Consider the following 16177-nt stretch of genomic DNA (forward strand, 5'->3'; position numbering starts at 1 on the left):
CCGTCGCAAATTTTAGATGAACGAGATGCAATATAAATTAATGTTTTTTTTTTATATAAATGAATGCAGTTATAGTAATATCAGTCTAGCTAAATATAGAGCGGACCTAGTATGTAATGTAATGTAACTAATGTACATTGATCCTTTTCTTTCTAAGAGAACATAGGTACTCCTACACATAGATGTTGCACCGTATGTTCTATGAATGTGTACCTAAATAGCATACAGCGTTAAATGCATGAATACACGCAATATCTTAAAAGCGTGTAACCCCGTTACAAGCCTCTAAATCACTTTCAAGTTATAAATTCGTTTTCTAAGAGAAGACCATTGCAAAAATTATTTACCATTCACTCTTTTTGAACAAGTTGAAACTTCTAAATTTTACAGCGTAAAGATTTTGCTTTGGTTACGTTATTATAAATACAAATACATCCTAATTAGTAAATATCTATTAATTATATCTTAACGAATAATAATTAACGCACTTTCATACATCTTGTAATTAAAATCATATCGTGCATGATATTGAATACAATCATTTCATTTAATGCTTTCTACCGAAACGTTCTAAAATGATTTACTATATCATTAGTACACAGATGTACTACTTGAAAAGACCGTGCCAACACGCTATGTTAGTAGGTTAAATTAATATTTTATAACAATTTACATGGCAAGACATGTTGGCCTAAATGCAAATGAGAAAAAAGCCACACTTCCTTACGAGCACGTGAAAACAGACGTTTCTATGACTACCATATCGACCAGCGGCTTTTCCGAGGCTTTCGTTCAACTTTACGTGACATGCTGAAACAATGAACTGAAATTATTGTATTCGCACGCATAGCGTCTAGTGTACTAACTCATGGCGCGGTTCGCATACAACTTAGTTGGTAGCTATGCTTTGTAGTCATTTCAGCGCGAAACTGAGAATAAACAAGTTGTGTTGTAAAAAATGTAATTTTATAGAAGTTTGAATGCAAGTGCATCAACGCAGCGGCTACGGACAATGAATGCACGCGCGAAACGAACCGCGACGTGCGAGCGTCGATGCGCGAGAGTCCGTTTTTAAAAATCACTCTGGAGCGCACATTTGCCGGTGCACCGTAACTCCACTGCGGTTGGAGGAAACGTGTGCAATACGGGGCATTAGAAAGTGTAATGTATGGTGAAGTGCGATGTTGTCAGTCAGCAAGCCGGTGTCGCTAGTCCAGCAGAAGAAACAGCAGTGGGCGCGAGAGAGAGGTGAGTGCTACTTCACGCTAGCAGCATCACATATAAGGTAATTTCGCCTTCATTACAAATTCTTATCTAATCCGTTAGGAATAAATGCTCTACTTTATGTATCCCAACAATATGTGTGTGTGTCATATATTATGTTTTAATAGTCTGAAAAAAATATTGTACATATTCTATGGGCATAATTTAAGAAACTCATATATATATATATATATATATATATATATATATATATATCTCTTTTGTATGCTAGAATATAAGTATTATACATACAAATATTTAAGACCAAGACCTAGGAATCGAATGCAAGGAAGGCTAATGCAAAAATACGCTGAACACTATTTGGGCATAAAGACGCGATTGTGATTAAATCATAACACTGTTCATTCTAATATGGCGCCAATACGCGCTCAGCAATTAATTTTAAATTAGACCAACATTTAATGATAAGTAGAATTTGCAAGATCGTATAACGAGGCCCGTATAATGGCATATTTTATTGCAACGCTCTCGTGCGCTTATAATCACTGACCGTAGTGTTTTTGTTATATTATGTTAACGGTACGATGAATTCTTTACGTAATTCAAATTTAATACAGACAATAATCTCTGAAGACTAATTTTGAAATCCAGCGAAAACATAATATTACAACTGCCGCCATTACTTTACTGCCGGTCCCACATTCGTTTCCTTGCGGTATAATATTTATTTATCAGATAGGCATAGAAGCCTGCACCAAATAAATAAATCTAGATAGGTTATTCGGGATTAGCTAATGTATAATTATCGGACTATGAAGAATAAATCGGAAAGGCCGTTTGGGTAAAATAAAACCAAGCCTTACGCAAGATGGGACAATGAAATCAAAAAGATAGCGGGCAACAAGTGGACGGTATTTATGCAAACCAACTAAATGTAACTACTAAAATATTGAATATGGGACCTCGCAAAAGTCAATCGTTAATAAGACAAGAATCCAATTATGTATACTTGTTTACTAGCGTTAAGATATCGAAAAATATTCGACGCTGAATGAATGAAACAAAACTTTCATAAAAAATTACAACTAGACTTCCAAAATATTGACTTTTGTGAAGGCTGTGCGGTCAATGCTTTCAATTCTAACCTTGATGTCTGGGACATTCATTGTATGTATGTATTGATTATTCGGTCGTCTGAAAAAATTGAAACGAATATGGTTTACATATAGATTTCACATGGAAATGCAACCTCGCAAAAATGTGAGTTGGAATTGTCTGGAGATGAGTTTGCTATCAAAACCCTTTAAGTATTAAGGAGTAGGAGCGCAAATACACCTGTATTAATTGTAAAATAACAGCTTAACAAACAAACGTTAATAAAAGTAATATTGATGGAGTAAGGTAATGTCAAAAAATTTACATTAATGTTATATACTAGCAAATACTCACATACGATTATTTTTCTTAATTTTTTGGATAAAATCTTTAAAGCATTTTATCTTTTATAGGAAGTAAAAATTATGTGGTCACCGTCGGTAACTACATTGTGTTTTGTGAATAGAGTAGTATTATTAGGCAACGGAAGTTTCCATTGTCATTCGTCAGGAAATCAAACCTCAATTGATTACCGATATAGAGATTTCGATATATTGTTTGTTTGAAGTCCCGTTAGCCCTAGATCTGGCATGTGGAGGACACATCTGCGTCTGCAGTCTTCTCCTCTTACTAAATACTATAAATTGTGTATATTATATAAACGTGTTTATAAATAAATTAAAATAAGTTAATTCCAAGCTTGAGGTGTCGGCTGTTTATATTTCCCCATTTCCCCAACAGAAAAATTGTAACAAACAAATCATTCGGTAAAAGTAGGACGTAGACGTTGACCGGCGTTGATAAAATACTTGGAATTTCAAATTTATGCTATTTCAGACTGTAGTAGCTTAGCTATTATATTCTACGGTGTAGCGTGCATGACCGATTGTGGTTCGACATGCGTTATCGACAAAACTGAAAACCCTCTACTAATGGGGTAAAGGGGAATTTTTAACATTTTTATTTAACGAAATCTGAAAATACTTCATTATAATTCGGCTTCAGTCATGGGAGGTAGTGCAGTCATCGATATCCCGTTTTTTGTACATATTAATTATGTAACAATAACATTGTTCTTTCCGTTTCAGAAGAGATGTCACATCTCTACTTACCTTGGGGTTCCGGTGAGCGTTACACAAACCGCTTAACCGTACGTAACCAATTTGCCAGTTCTTTGGAGTTGCATAAACAGTCATGTGAATATACCGAACCAATCCAAAGGCAAAGAAGTCCTAGTCTACCGCCAATTCACAACATAGACTTAAACAAAACCAGCGACAAGAGAACAAAGGAAATTCTTAACAGAAATATTACTAGTGCGAAAAGATTCGCTTTCTACGACGAGGATCCAGAAGGCGATACTTCAGGATACGGGAGTGAAACAGTTAATCATATGCATCCAAGAACCAATGGAACACGTAACCTCAATTCGGATGTAGTAGTAGCGTGGCAACAGGAAGAAAAGTCTAATAGGTAGGCATTTACAAAGAGGTCAAAGCAGGGTCAGTAGTTAATAGACTTCAAACAAAAGGATTTAATTTCCTATGCATATTTATTATCTTTATCGCAGCGATTTTACAATGTTGTTTATAATATTGTCTTTTGTTAACATAGCTTTTACACATTGAAAGAAAACACTTTTTTTAGCTTTAATCCGGTATAAAAGTGTTTTCTTTCATGTTGTTATATAATTGAGAGCGGTATGTTACAGATTATAATTGTACCACAGGTACATATATATCGCGATTTTTAAAATACAATTTTTTTAGTGAAATTATAATGTAAAGATATTATCCTTATATTATTCGCGTAGGGAAAAATTATAAACATTTCCATTGTAGCAAAAAGCTAACGACTGAACATACAAGTATGGGAGATGGAGCTTGGTCAGCGCGCAGTTCGGCTGCGGAGGAAGGTCGGCCGCGTTGGGGTGATCGCGGGGTCGCGACAGGTCGCCTTTGGGAACCCACCGCACCCACCGCTAGGCTGCCACAGGTATACCCCAATATAACTACCGCCTAACATGGTTATCTTACAAACGAAATCCTTTTATATAAAGACGATAGTCTACACCGCTAGAAAGTGCGCGGGTTTAGTTTTTTTTTGTCACTTCGGGTTTCACTTCTTATTTCTTATTATAGATGCCAAATCAAAATAAGGGTACTCCAGCTTGGGTAGAACGCGGACTTAATAATATGATAGATAATTCATCTGACGTATTAGCTATCGACCAAAGAAGCTCTATTCATTCTGGCTTAGATTTTGACAAATCCTCCTACAATGGGAGTGATGAAGGAAGGTAAAACATTTGCATATTTCAACATAAAATAATATTATTTTAAAACGCACTTTAACTAACTTCGAGATTTTCGTAACCTTGTTTTTAGATCATACCTCAGAGGTCAAAATGTTCCAATAGAGCCGGAAATCAAAGCACAACGAGAAACAAAGAGGTTAAAAGCGTTAGAATTACAAAACGTTATCCTAAATCAATTAGAGGAGCGTGAGAAGCGTAAGCAAGAAGAAAAAGAACACAGATTAAGAGAAGAACGACTTGAAGAACTGAGAATAAAAAGACAGCAAGAAGAAGACAGAATAAGAATAGAAGAAGAAAAAAGACGAAATGAAGATCGCCAAAAACTGGAACAACGAAAATTAGACGCGTTGAAAAGAGCACTAGAAGATGCAGAAAAGAAGGCGAAACAGGAAAAGGACAAAAGATTTAACTGTATAAAACAAGCTAATGCCGTTTGCAAAGACAATATAAATGTCGTTGAAAGCAGTAAAATGTGTTATGATTCTGTAAGGTGCAGCCCTACCAAAGTCGTCAGCCCAACCAAATCTAGCCGAACATATGACGTTCATTCCGCCCACAGCCTAAAGAAAGATACTGCATCGCAACCTTCGTCTACCTACAACTCACCGCGATCCGTAACAAATGGAAATTTGAATTTATTTATTCACAATGTCCCCCCACTTAAATTAGCCGATAGCCAAGTTAATATAGTCCCAATTGGCATAGCTGGCACTGGTGAAATTTTAAGCGGTCAACAAAATACAATACAACTAGCTGTATTAGTACCACACAACCTAAATAATAATTATTTTAACGTCTCTGTAAACTCAGGTGAAAGCTCGGACGTTGGAAAAGTCTTAACTCCTCGAAAATATCGCGAATTAAGAACTAAAGATGTTGCAACGCAAACTGACGAATTGCTAAAGAACAATAATGATGGAACTAGGTTTATTAATGAAAATGAGAGGTTTGTGGATAAAGAATATTCTAACATTGATGAAAACGCACCCCAAGAAATAAACAGAAATACTTTGAAGAAAGACAAACGGTTAAGATCTGAGGAAAGGTATAAAAAAGATATAGAAAACCGTCCAAAATGGGGTGCAAACAGACCACAAGCTCAGTATAAAAAACAGAGCGAAAAAGATCCATTTTATACGCAAAAGCGAAAATTACGTCACAAACATAAATCCCAAAGGCAGTACTTATCTCAGTCTAGTGAGGATAGTCGGTCTCCAAGTCCACCGACAAGGTCTGATAAAATCTCGGAAACTAGTTTTAGACCAAGAAATTCACTCAGTCAATCGTATTGGAGAAGTAAACACAACTCACAAGATCAACCTAAAAACGGAAACGAAGGAGAAAATGAGATCAATGTCCAAGAGTTCATATCTCTATCACAAATTACGAAAAATGATAAATACGACCAGAAATCTTTGAACAAGTTGTCTCCTACAAAACGAATAACATTGTCACAGAAATTTATAAACGATAAATACGGAAGCAGAAGGCTCTGGCAAGATGACTCTAATGAAAAAAATCTAAAATACAGTGATATAGAAATACCTAAGAAAATTTAAGTATTAATTAATGACACTAAACGACTGAACAAAATGGTTTTATTATACATATCAAATTTGTATCTTGTAAGAATTTTTATAAATTATTTTTAGTGTTAAATTGCATTATGACATAAACTCATGTGCAGTATACGAAATACCTATGCTATATTGATTCCACAATATCCAAGGAAACGTTCGGATCTTGAAAATCAATATCTTTGCGTTGAGTCATTTTAGAATGTAATAAGCAGTTCTCAAATAATGACGTCGAAGTTGGAAGATTTATTCGATAAAAAGAAGGATGAAGCACCTATGCTTGATTTGTCTAAAGTCGTTATAAATACACCAGAAGAATATAGAGCGGTATTGGATAAGGTTCCCGAATTTAAGACACGACCAGAAAAAGTGAGTGCGTAAAAACGAATTATTTTTGTTAAACAAATTAAAACAAGTAGAGTTAATACGAGAAGTATAGTGTCTAAATGTCAAACCTAATATTAGCAACTTTATGAATACATTTTTCATTACGAGCGAAGGTTTTTGTTATAAATGGGTGTGGATAATTGTTTAAATAGATACCTAGATACTACCGGGATCTATTGAGACCCAATTATAAGGTTTGAGACAAATTTCTGAGTAGATAAAGCGGTTGATTAAACTGCTCGTACCAATAAATCACACTTTAATAACTTTGGTATTAAAGCATTGCTTAACGAGTTATGAAATAATTTTAAAAACTACCAATATATCACGGAATTAATAACGATAAAATCATTCGAAGTCAAGTAAGTGTTGATACTAATAATTGTCGTATTTGCAGGTTAGAGCTGATGACATAAAAATTAAAGATAGGAAAGAAGATCAAAAAACAAAAACACCTCGAAAAGAGATTCGGGCTTACGAGAAGTTAGGTACTCGTGGCTATGAAGAGAAGCAGTTTACTTTCATGGATCCTATCCCAGTAGAAATGCAAGGTCTGAAGTTTGAAGAACTTTGCGCCGTTCCCATTGAATGGCGGATGCTTACATCTGTTCGGCCAAAATCAAAACTTGATGAAGAATATTTCAACCGGTAAAGACTCGCTCCTGATTTTCAATGTGGTTAAAAAAAATCACAGAGAAACTAAAAGCATGTTTTATTGTATAAAGAAAGCTGATTTCTGACTTAGGTTGCTAAAATATAAACAAAGTCAGCCTGCTCCATTAGAGCAGACGTTTATTTTAAACTAAATATTTTTTACATAACATTGATTTACTTTGCGGTAAACTTGAATCTCATAGGGTTAGCAAGTTTACATTGTTCTATGTGGAATGTGTCGCTAGTGCCATTAATATCATTTCAGGTTGATTGAATTAGGCAAATCAGAGTTAAGAACAAGAGCGAAAGAGAAGAGGGAAAACGCGAAAAATAATATGGTGAGAAAGATAAAGAATCGATCAGGAGTAACGGAAACTCGTGTTGTATCGTGCTTTGAATGCGGTGAAGAGTATTGTAATGGTAATGTAAACTAATAAACATTAATATTCATTTATTTGCGGGCATAATCTATAAATTCCTATTTAATGAACTCTATTACTATTTTTATAAGTTGTATTGACTATTATTGTTGTAGGTAAAATGTGTACGATAACAAACTACGACATGTTTGCACGTTTGAAGTTAACTATGGAGCCAAAGACAAGACGAGCACAGGCTGCGCCGTCTCAGGTCAGCAAACTACGTCGCATGCGTCGCAGACCGCGACGTAAGCCACGCAGCAAAAGTGCGGCACCGACCTATAGGAAGTCTACTGGGAAAGAAACTAGAAGTGATTCTGAACTTTAAATTTTATTCATGATCAAATGACATTTGTTTAAATTACATGTGTTAAGGAATTAGTGATTAATTTTCAGTTATAATCAGGCCGTTAAACACTCAATATAGTTCATTACGGTTGTTATCCTAATTCTGTTAAAATTTAGTTTATTTCCTTCCGTTAAATTATTGTGTCATAATCCTTAACTGTTATAACGGGTAATGTTAAGTAGGTGACTGATATAACGAGGCTACTATCGAGATTTTATATTATTAAGAATTGTAAGCAAGGATGTATGTAATGAATCAGTATATAATATGGTACGAATCCTTTAGATATTATTATGCCCCAATTGGTGAATTAAGCGAGTAGTTGACAGTTTCATGACGGCGTGATGTGAAATTTAATCTCAGTATTTCTTAAGACTTAAAGTTCTGCTACCTACGCCAGGTTGTGCTTTTGTACACTTATTAATGAAAAAATATTAAAATTAAGTATTAACTTAAATGTTGTTATAAACTTTTACGTATTGTGTAATAATAATTAAAATGTCTAGTCGATGTTTATACATAATTCTCATTTTTGTACTAATCAAATTGCTAATTAAACATTTGTTTTATTACGCTATATCAATATAATTAAGATGCCTGTTTAAAAGGTGCAAGCTCCACCTCTTCCATGCGCGACTGATGGCTTACAAGACATCGCCTTTGAAGGGCTAAATAAAAAACGATTAATCAATATCACTCTTTATTGGATTTTAAAAAAATATTCATTACACATTCAATGTTTAGAACCTATGAACAGTAACATTATTAAGATATATCATCATCTACATTTGTATTGAATGTGAATTTTATCTTCCATCATATGTCATCCCCAAATATTAAAACTAAAATCGTGAAGCAGTATCAGTGTGCCCATTCTTGCCTCATTTTTGTAAAATAAAGAATTGAGCACACCAAACATAAACTAACCTAAATATGCTAGCAAACTTAGGCCCTAAGTACCCACCTTAAATTAAATGAGCACAATTTTAGAAACATAACTGAAAAATAAATCCTTTTAAATCTCTTGATAAAACACAGGAATAACAATATAAATGGTAAATCTTAAGTATGAAGAAATTCTTTAAAACTATAGTATTGCAACTCAAGAGTATAAATGATGAAATAAATAAGCAATAAATACAGGAGATACCTCAAGATAGCATTAAGATTTTTATTTAAAAAATAACTTATCCGTGGAATTTACATTCACGGCTTAATTTCTCTTAACATATATCTACGGTTGTCATTGCAAGTTTGACACAAGCTGTAGTTAGCCTACTGTTTTACATTGGAAAATATCTTAAACAGTTCGATCAGATAGCAGTAGACGATTTATGTAGTTTCAAGATCAATCGTAGGCACTATGGAGTGAATGAAGAGGCGTGTAGGTATTGAAAAAAAAACTTCAGGTGTTTCCACATAGATAATAACCCAACACGGCTTATCCAAACTTTATCATCTATCTTGACACAGCCGTCAACCCCAATTATAATAAACTTATTTTAAAAATTCGTAGTCTTAGCTATCAATGTATTACTAATGATCTCACTCGAACTATTTCAGTATATCGAAATTAGATTTTATGTAATATTACAAATATACCTCTTGATCATACATTTCTCTTATACCTAAGTATACAAAATAGGAATCTGCAATAAAACATGGTCGCTTCATGCCGGCAACGTTTTATATGGAATATCATTAGACATGTTCAAACGAATAGAAATTTTAAGAGATCAAAATGTATGGACTAAATTCACTGATAGACCCAGAGATGGCGTTTGATTTCGAAAATGGTTATTTTATCGAAGATACATATTCCAAACAATAATAAAAAATGAGTATCGAATTGCACATTTAATTTTATATAATACAACCATTTTATTTATTGCATTTTGTGAAGATAATCATGAGTGAAAATGAATGGTTAAATACGACTAGACAATTGTTTCAAATTCCATCACTGGGTACCATTGTTTAGGTGTCGAATTTGGTCTGAACCATACCATTTGGCAGTTCTAGGAGATCTTTAGTCTGCATAAAGAGGCCAATTTAAAAATAGGTTAGGTTATATAATGGAATGGATACACTTACTACTAGAAGCACCAAAAATTCTTCATCATTTATAATTATGTTAGTCCAGGTGAGATTATCAACTAATCATCTCTGCCTATAAATAATTTAACTACTAATTCAAATTCACACCCAAAAATATTGCAGATTCCGAAAAACACTTAATGACTTATAACACAAATTAAAAAAAAATCGTAAGTTTCAATGAAAAACAATTATTAAATTATTAAAAAAAACAATGTCATAACATAAAATATGTAACTAAAACATGGACGTATGTATTATGAATATTATGCAATGTTAATAATGACCACGCTTTATAAACATCATGCTATACAAAATAAATAATAAAATTAAAAAGAACATTTTTTTAAAGTTATTCTTTACTTAAAGAAAACTTAAAATGTCATGTCGCTAGGAATTGAATGTGTTTACAAGCGTGGTGCAGGCATTCAACTAACCCTGTCAATGTGAGGCGACTCACTGATCCTTGCGCGCTTTCTTTTTGCTCTTCTTAGATACTTTCGCTTCGGACCAAGTATCTGTAACCGTAGATGTATATTAATATATAAATACTATAGACGAAGCCATTCCTCAGCACAAACTCTATGTTAAAATCGTCAGGTTCGTTTTTACGACAAAATCACTGACAGCTTCTAGATTTCCCATATAATTCGTACAGTACTACACGTAGTAATTGGGAAATACAGTTTGAGTCACCGTTTAACTTCAGATACACACCCACGGAGTGCTGCCCCTTTTCCATATAAAAAAATATTCCTATTATTTTATTACGCTTATTATTTTTCTCTCACATATGGAGATCTCTGTCTGTCACCGTGAATATACTTTTATACTAAAACAACATGAATTCATCATTTGTATTTTTTTATGGAAACAAGAAAACTTAAATGATGACAAAAATGAATTGATTATATTTGAGAGCGGGTTTTTTTTCGTCATTTGCTTAACATATTTTTTGTAAATTTTATCTAAGTATATATTAATTCGACTACTCATTATTTATTTATTAATTAAATATTTGGTATATTTAACGATACCTATGCACGATTCAATGCTAAAATCGTTTACGTGATAAATTTCGCGATAACATACGAAGGCTAGAAGTCAGGACTATGCTTTTCAATTGTTACCTTTTTTAAAATAATAACAAAAAAGCTTGTTTGCAGTTTTATTAGTAAGAAACTTACCTCCAAGCTCATCAAACACAGGAACAGTCTTTTCTTCCTGTTTGTCAGAGTCAGAGTTCTCTTCCGACTTTGGCACACTCTTCGCTACAACAGCCTGAAAATAATAAGCGTAATACAATAATCTGGTTTAATAATACACAAGAAAATACTAATTCTCTGATTTAGGTGTTAGTTAGATCTGGTGCAGTGCGAGACAAGTTGTACGTAAGGTGCTATTATTACGGTCTACGATTGTTACTATTATTGCCTTACTACTTATAGTAGGTGACTATCTTTTTTACCCAGTCTTAATAGTTTGATTTAAATCAATAGACTGAGACCTAAATGCACAATTTAATATATCTGTTTGCGATATATATTTAAGAGTCAAATTAATACCATATCATAGTTTTCATGAGCACACAACATTTGATAGTCTCTCGCTGACCAGCGTTTATTAACTATAATGTTTTTTTTATTGTTTGTAAAAGATATACATTACCTCCTTCTTCTTGTTTTGTTTTTCCTTGTTTTCATTTTTCTTGTTGCTTCTTAGGTCCTTAACTTCCGTGATCTCTTCCTCTGGGGCCTCATCTTCCTCTTCTTCGGCAGCCAGTTGTTCACGGTCACGGCGTTCTGCCTGCATAACATTTTATTTATAATAATCTATAATTAAAGTCAGATAAACAGACAGTTATTGAAATAGCACTGTATAAGAATCAAGTTCCCAACTGTGCGATAATTATTGTTGGGATGTGTGGGTCATTATTATCATAATGATTTATGTTGGTAAACTACTATCATCACAGATGGTACAATTTTTAATGTAAGGGTATATAAAACTGGTCATTATCTTGGTTGATATGATAATAACCAGTGTACAATTTGACCTGGTTGTGAACACTATTTGAATAGTAAAAACTTATTATAATGAACCTATATTTTCCCATGCATACATCTAACGATGCTACAAATGTATATTTATATGTCTTCCATGAGATTCTCAGCATCTATTACAATTGTGTTTTTAAGGCTTGTGTGTATTCAGTCTCTTTATTATCCTGTCCTTTGTTTTTGATTTATATGCCTAAGACATGCACATCATGGTTTGAATCACAATGGTTTTGTTCATCATATGAGCAAGTATAACTGACTTACATCAAATCAAACATATATAAGTGCACTGGCAAGATTCAGACAATTTTTAAAATGTTTAAGGCATGCTCAAACATATATTAGTACACTGGCACAATTCAGATAATTTTTGAAATGTTTAAGGCATGCCTAATACCTATATTATCACAAATTTTAAAAAAATACTGCAATTAGTTTTTAAATGATTCTAATCAGAAATTTGTAAATAATTGTTATTATTTTGCAACATATGCACTAAGTAGAAAGTTGAAAATCTTGTAAGAGATTATATAATAGAATCTTACAAACACATATTACCAAAATCAAGAAAAATACTGCCAAGCCCTAGAGATAAAATACACATCCATAATTTTATATATGCTAATTGAAAAAAATATGTAAATAAACTAGTTTAAAAATCTTTAAAACTTACCTCTTTTAGAACTCTTTGTAATTCTTCAACTTGGGCCTGCAAAGCTCTAGCAGCATCTTCGTCTACATCAGGACCTACAGCACTAATAACCTTGATGGTTTCTTCAGGAACTTCTACTGGTTCTTCCACTGGTGATGTATCAATACCATTCTCCTTAACCTTGCTTTTCTTGTTCTTCTTGACCGGACTTTCCTTCTCATTGCCCTTTACTTTCTTCTTATCACTTTTCTTTGGCACTTCTTCCCATAAACCATCATCATAATCAGCTGGTTTCTCCACTTCTGCTACTTTATTCTTTTTTATCTTTTTTTCAGTAATGACTTCCTTCTTGGCTGCTTTAGGTTCAACTTTCTCCTTTGGCTTTGGTTTTTCGACTTCCTTCTTTTCTTTTGCTGGAGATTTCTTGTTATCACTTTTGCTCTTACTTTCATCACTTGATGTGCGATTAGGTGATGATTTCTGAAAACATAAGGAGTTAAAGAATAACAGATATCATGCATGATTAATAATTATTGCTTACGAAAATACCTATACACAAAACAAACTATTAAATCCTTTTAAATAATACAGGTTTGTATTGGTATTATACGAGCTTAGGTAAACAGAGCTTGTTGTTGTGTGTGTCTTACCAAAATAATGGATGTCTACACTCTATAGTTTGCAGACAGGTTTGTACTTAGATTTAAATTAAATTGAGAAACGTGTTACTGCTAGAACTCACATAGTCAACTGAACAAGGTTAAAAATAAAATGAGCTAACATCTGTTCTAATTACTAATAAAAAAGTAAAAGACCTACCTTTTCCTTTAATTTCTTTTTCTTTTGCGAAGATTTTCTCTCATCTACGACTAGAGGCAGCTTGTCGAATTGTGGCGGTTCCGCCGTACGGAAGCCGAACAAAAATACGAGAGCCGCACATACTAACACTACTGCAACAGCTGCCGCGGGAAAGAAAAACTGCGTGCTCGACACTTGCCTCAAAAGTTCCATTTTATTAAATTGATTTATAGCAGATATTAGTGAAAAGTGAGCATACAGTGTAAAATTGAACAATGCTTAATGTCGATTAAATTAAATCCCCAATGATAAAAGCAGACACGGGGAGACGATGACGCGGCTGTGACGTGCCAAAAATCGTAATCAATTTTGTTGCTATCACTAAAAAGAACTACAGGCTATGAAATACTGAAAATAAAATGGCGCGTTCATTTTACTATTCATTTTGTCTCACGATATCGTGAAATTTTATTTATACGTGGTAAATACATACCATATGTCGTGAGTTATAAATACATTATGCGCTCTTATCGACACCCGAAGATCCAGATTCACGGCGTGTAATGTGCTTTATTAACTATTAAATAATCTGTGATCTTCACAGCCATAATTAGAAAATGTGTTTACGTTAGTTTACTCTCCTAATCATATGTCAATTATCAATGACAATAGCAGGATTTTATATTATACTGTAAACAGACGATACATTATAAAAATAGTCAAATGTCAATTATTATTATGACTGTGTTTATGTCCAAGTTATCCAACAACTAAACGGGTACACTAAATATTTAACCTTAAGTCACCACTGTTAGTTGTGACTTGTGACACACATGCTAAGAGGTTATAATAAGTGTCGGTGAATATTTATTCAATATCATCATAATAATAAATGAAAAGCTTTTTCTTGTTGTATCTTTAGAAAAAGTTTAATTAATAACATCACAAAAATGCGTAAAATTAAGGAAAAGAACACTCCAAGTGAAATAATAAAAGAAAATGAATTAGTAGATGTATCTACTAATCAAATCGAGGACCAACCAAAAACTGCGCTCAAAAGTGAAGACTATCGTAATAAGAGACCTTTAGAAGATCATGACTCTGATAGTGGCTCAGAAGTAAAGTCAAAGAAACCTAAAAAAAAAAAGAAACAGGTTGCACCAGTTGAAGGAACTACAGAAAATGGTAAGAAACAAAAAAAGTCTATACGTCAGATGAAGAAAGAACGACATGCTCAGCGACAGGCTGAAGTTGAATTGGCAGCTAAAGACCAACTGAAAACACAATGCCTTAATTATTTGTCGCAGTGGAAGCATGACAAGCAAAATTGGAAGTTTATGAAAGCTAAACAAGTTTGGCTTTACAAAAATAAATTTTCAAAACAACTATTACCTGAAAATTCATGGCCCCTTCTATTGGAGTACTTTGAATCATCTCAAGGAAATATAAGAAAAATGTTACTTGACGATGCTAATAAAATAATAAAACAAATGGATGACTGGACAGAGTCTCAAAGTAAAAACAGTGACAATGAAACAGATGAAACAAATTCAAATAAACCAGATGATGTTACTTATAATAGAGCAAGAAATTTAATTCAATGTTTACAAGAATGAAACAACTGTTTTATTCAAAATCTATTATATTAACTAATAACTGTAACAACAATAACATTATATAATATTAATTATTAAGTGTTAGAATATAAAAGGTATTAATAAGATATTATGTTTTTACTTTGGCTTCAGAATCCTCAGATGTAAACTGGTTAATCCATTTTCTTAGTTTATCTGTATCTTGTAATCCAACTAAGCGTTCCTGTACTTTACCATTCTTAATAGCAACAAGAACAGGTACAGAACTAATGTCATAGTCTAATGCAAGATCTGTCTGTTCGTCAATATCCACTTTAGCTAGAAGAATTTTTCCTTTATTTTCTGTTATTATAGACTCTAAGCGTGGGGTAAGAAGCCTACAGGGATTACACCATCTGCAAATAAACACAAATTAATGATCAATAACATTTTAATATTGAAAATACATTACAACTTGCAAATTATGTATGATTAATGATAGAACTGATAAGGTGTTTTTAATATGACGCAACTTACGTAGCGAAAAAATCGACGACCACTGGAACTTTACTATTAATCACTTTAGCTTTGAAATCTTCAGGACTTTGTATCTTCACGATATCCCTATTCACCTGAGTCACAGAGAGGTGTCTGAATATTGGCGTTGAAGCATTAAAATACCCATTGCGTATAATCAAGGACGTAGCGTGGCGGGTAAACATTGTTAACTTTAAAAAAAAACCCTGATATTAATAAAATGCCTAATATTTACTTTAAAGTATATAGAAGGCACGCCGAATGATCAATGATTACTGAAAATTTTATCTTCTTTCTATCAATAAAATTGCTGACAAATGACAGAAGAAAATGTCCGCGGTGTGACATCCACGATGCGTCACCGACCCGCCCCGTCCGCTGTTTGACCAAACCTTAAAGAAATGTTTTAGCGGGTTCTTGAAATTATTAATATTTAA

The 16177-nt window shown here is 33.2% G+C and overlaps 5 protein-coding genes across 5 annotated transcripts; 3 read left to right on the top strand and 2 right to left on the bottom strand.

Moving 5' to 3' along the window:
* Positions 1-1181: 1181 nt before the first annotated feature.
* On the top strand, positions 1182-6195 carry LOC123709471 (myb-like protein X). The gene is made up of 5 exons (XM_045660859.1): positions 1182-1248; positions 3408-3792; positions 4161-4314; positions 4461-4618; positions 4707-6195. Exons 1-5 carry the CDS (start codon positions 1182-1184, stop codon positions 6193-6195), a joined length of 2253 nt encoding a protein of 750 aa, XP_045516815.1.
* A 119-nt stretch (positions 6196-6314) lies between these two features.
* On the top strand, positions 6315-8001 carry LOC123709472. Its single transcript, XM_045660860.1, has 4 exons — positions 6315-6582; positions 6998-7248; positions 7520-7674; positions 7790-8001. The coding sequence occupies exons 1-4, from the start codon at positions 6439-6441 to the stop codon at positions 7999-8001; spliced, it is 762 nt and encodes a 253-aa protein (XP_045516816.1). The 5' UTR covers positions 6315-6438.
* A 708-nt stretch (positions 8002-8709) lies between these two features.
* Positions 8710-13986, bottom strand: LOC123709822 (DNA ligase 1-like). The gene is made up of 5 exons (XM_045661398.1): positions 13651-13986; positions 12853-13311; positions 11788-11925; positions 11307-11400; positions 8710-10637 (listed from the first exon to the last, which is right to left on the bottom strand). The coding sequence occupies exons 1-5, from the start codon at positions 13840-13842 to the stop codon at positions 10576-10578; spliced, it is 945 nt and encodes a 314-aa protein (XP_045517354.1). The 5' UTR covers positions 13843-13986; the 3' UTR covers positions 8710-10575.
* A 418-nt stretch (positions 13987-14404) lies between these two features.
* Positions 14405-15352, top strand: LOC123709235 (uncharacterized protein C7orf50 homolog). The gene has a single exon (XM_045660371.1). It carries the CDS (start codon positions 14580-14582, stop codon positions 15243-15245), a length of 666 nt encoding a protein of 221 aa, XP_045516327.1. The 5' UTR covers positions 14405-14579; the 3' UTR covers positions 15246-15352.
* Positions 15343-16051, bottom strand: LOC123709236 (thioredoxin). The gene is made up of 2 exons (XM_045660373.1): positions 15741-16051; positions 15343-15619 (listed from the first exon to the last, which is right to left on the bottom strand). Exons 1-2 carry the CDS (start codon positions 15923-15925, stop codon positions 15355-15357), a joined length of 450 nt encoding a protein of 149 aa, XP_045516329.1. The 5' UTR covers positions 15926-16051; the 3' UTR covers positions 15343-15354.
* Positions 16052-16177: the final 126 nt, after the last annotated feature.

The sequence above is a fragment of the Pieris brassicae genome, chromosome 5, assembly GCF_905147105.1.
Source record: "Pieris brassicae chromosome 5, ilPieBrab1.1, whole genome shotgun sequence".
In the NCBI taxonomy this organism is placed as follows: domain Eukaryota; kingdom Metazoa; phylum Arthropoda; class Insecta; order Lepidoptera; family Pieridae; genus Pieris; species Pieris brassicae.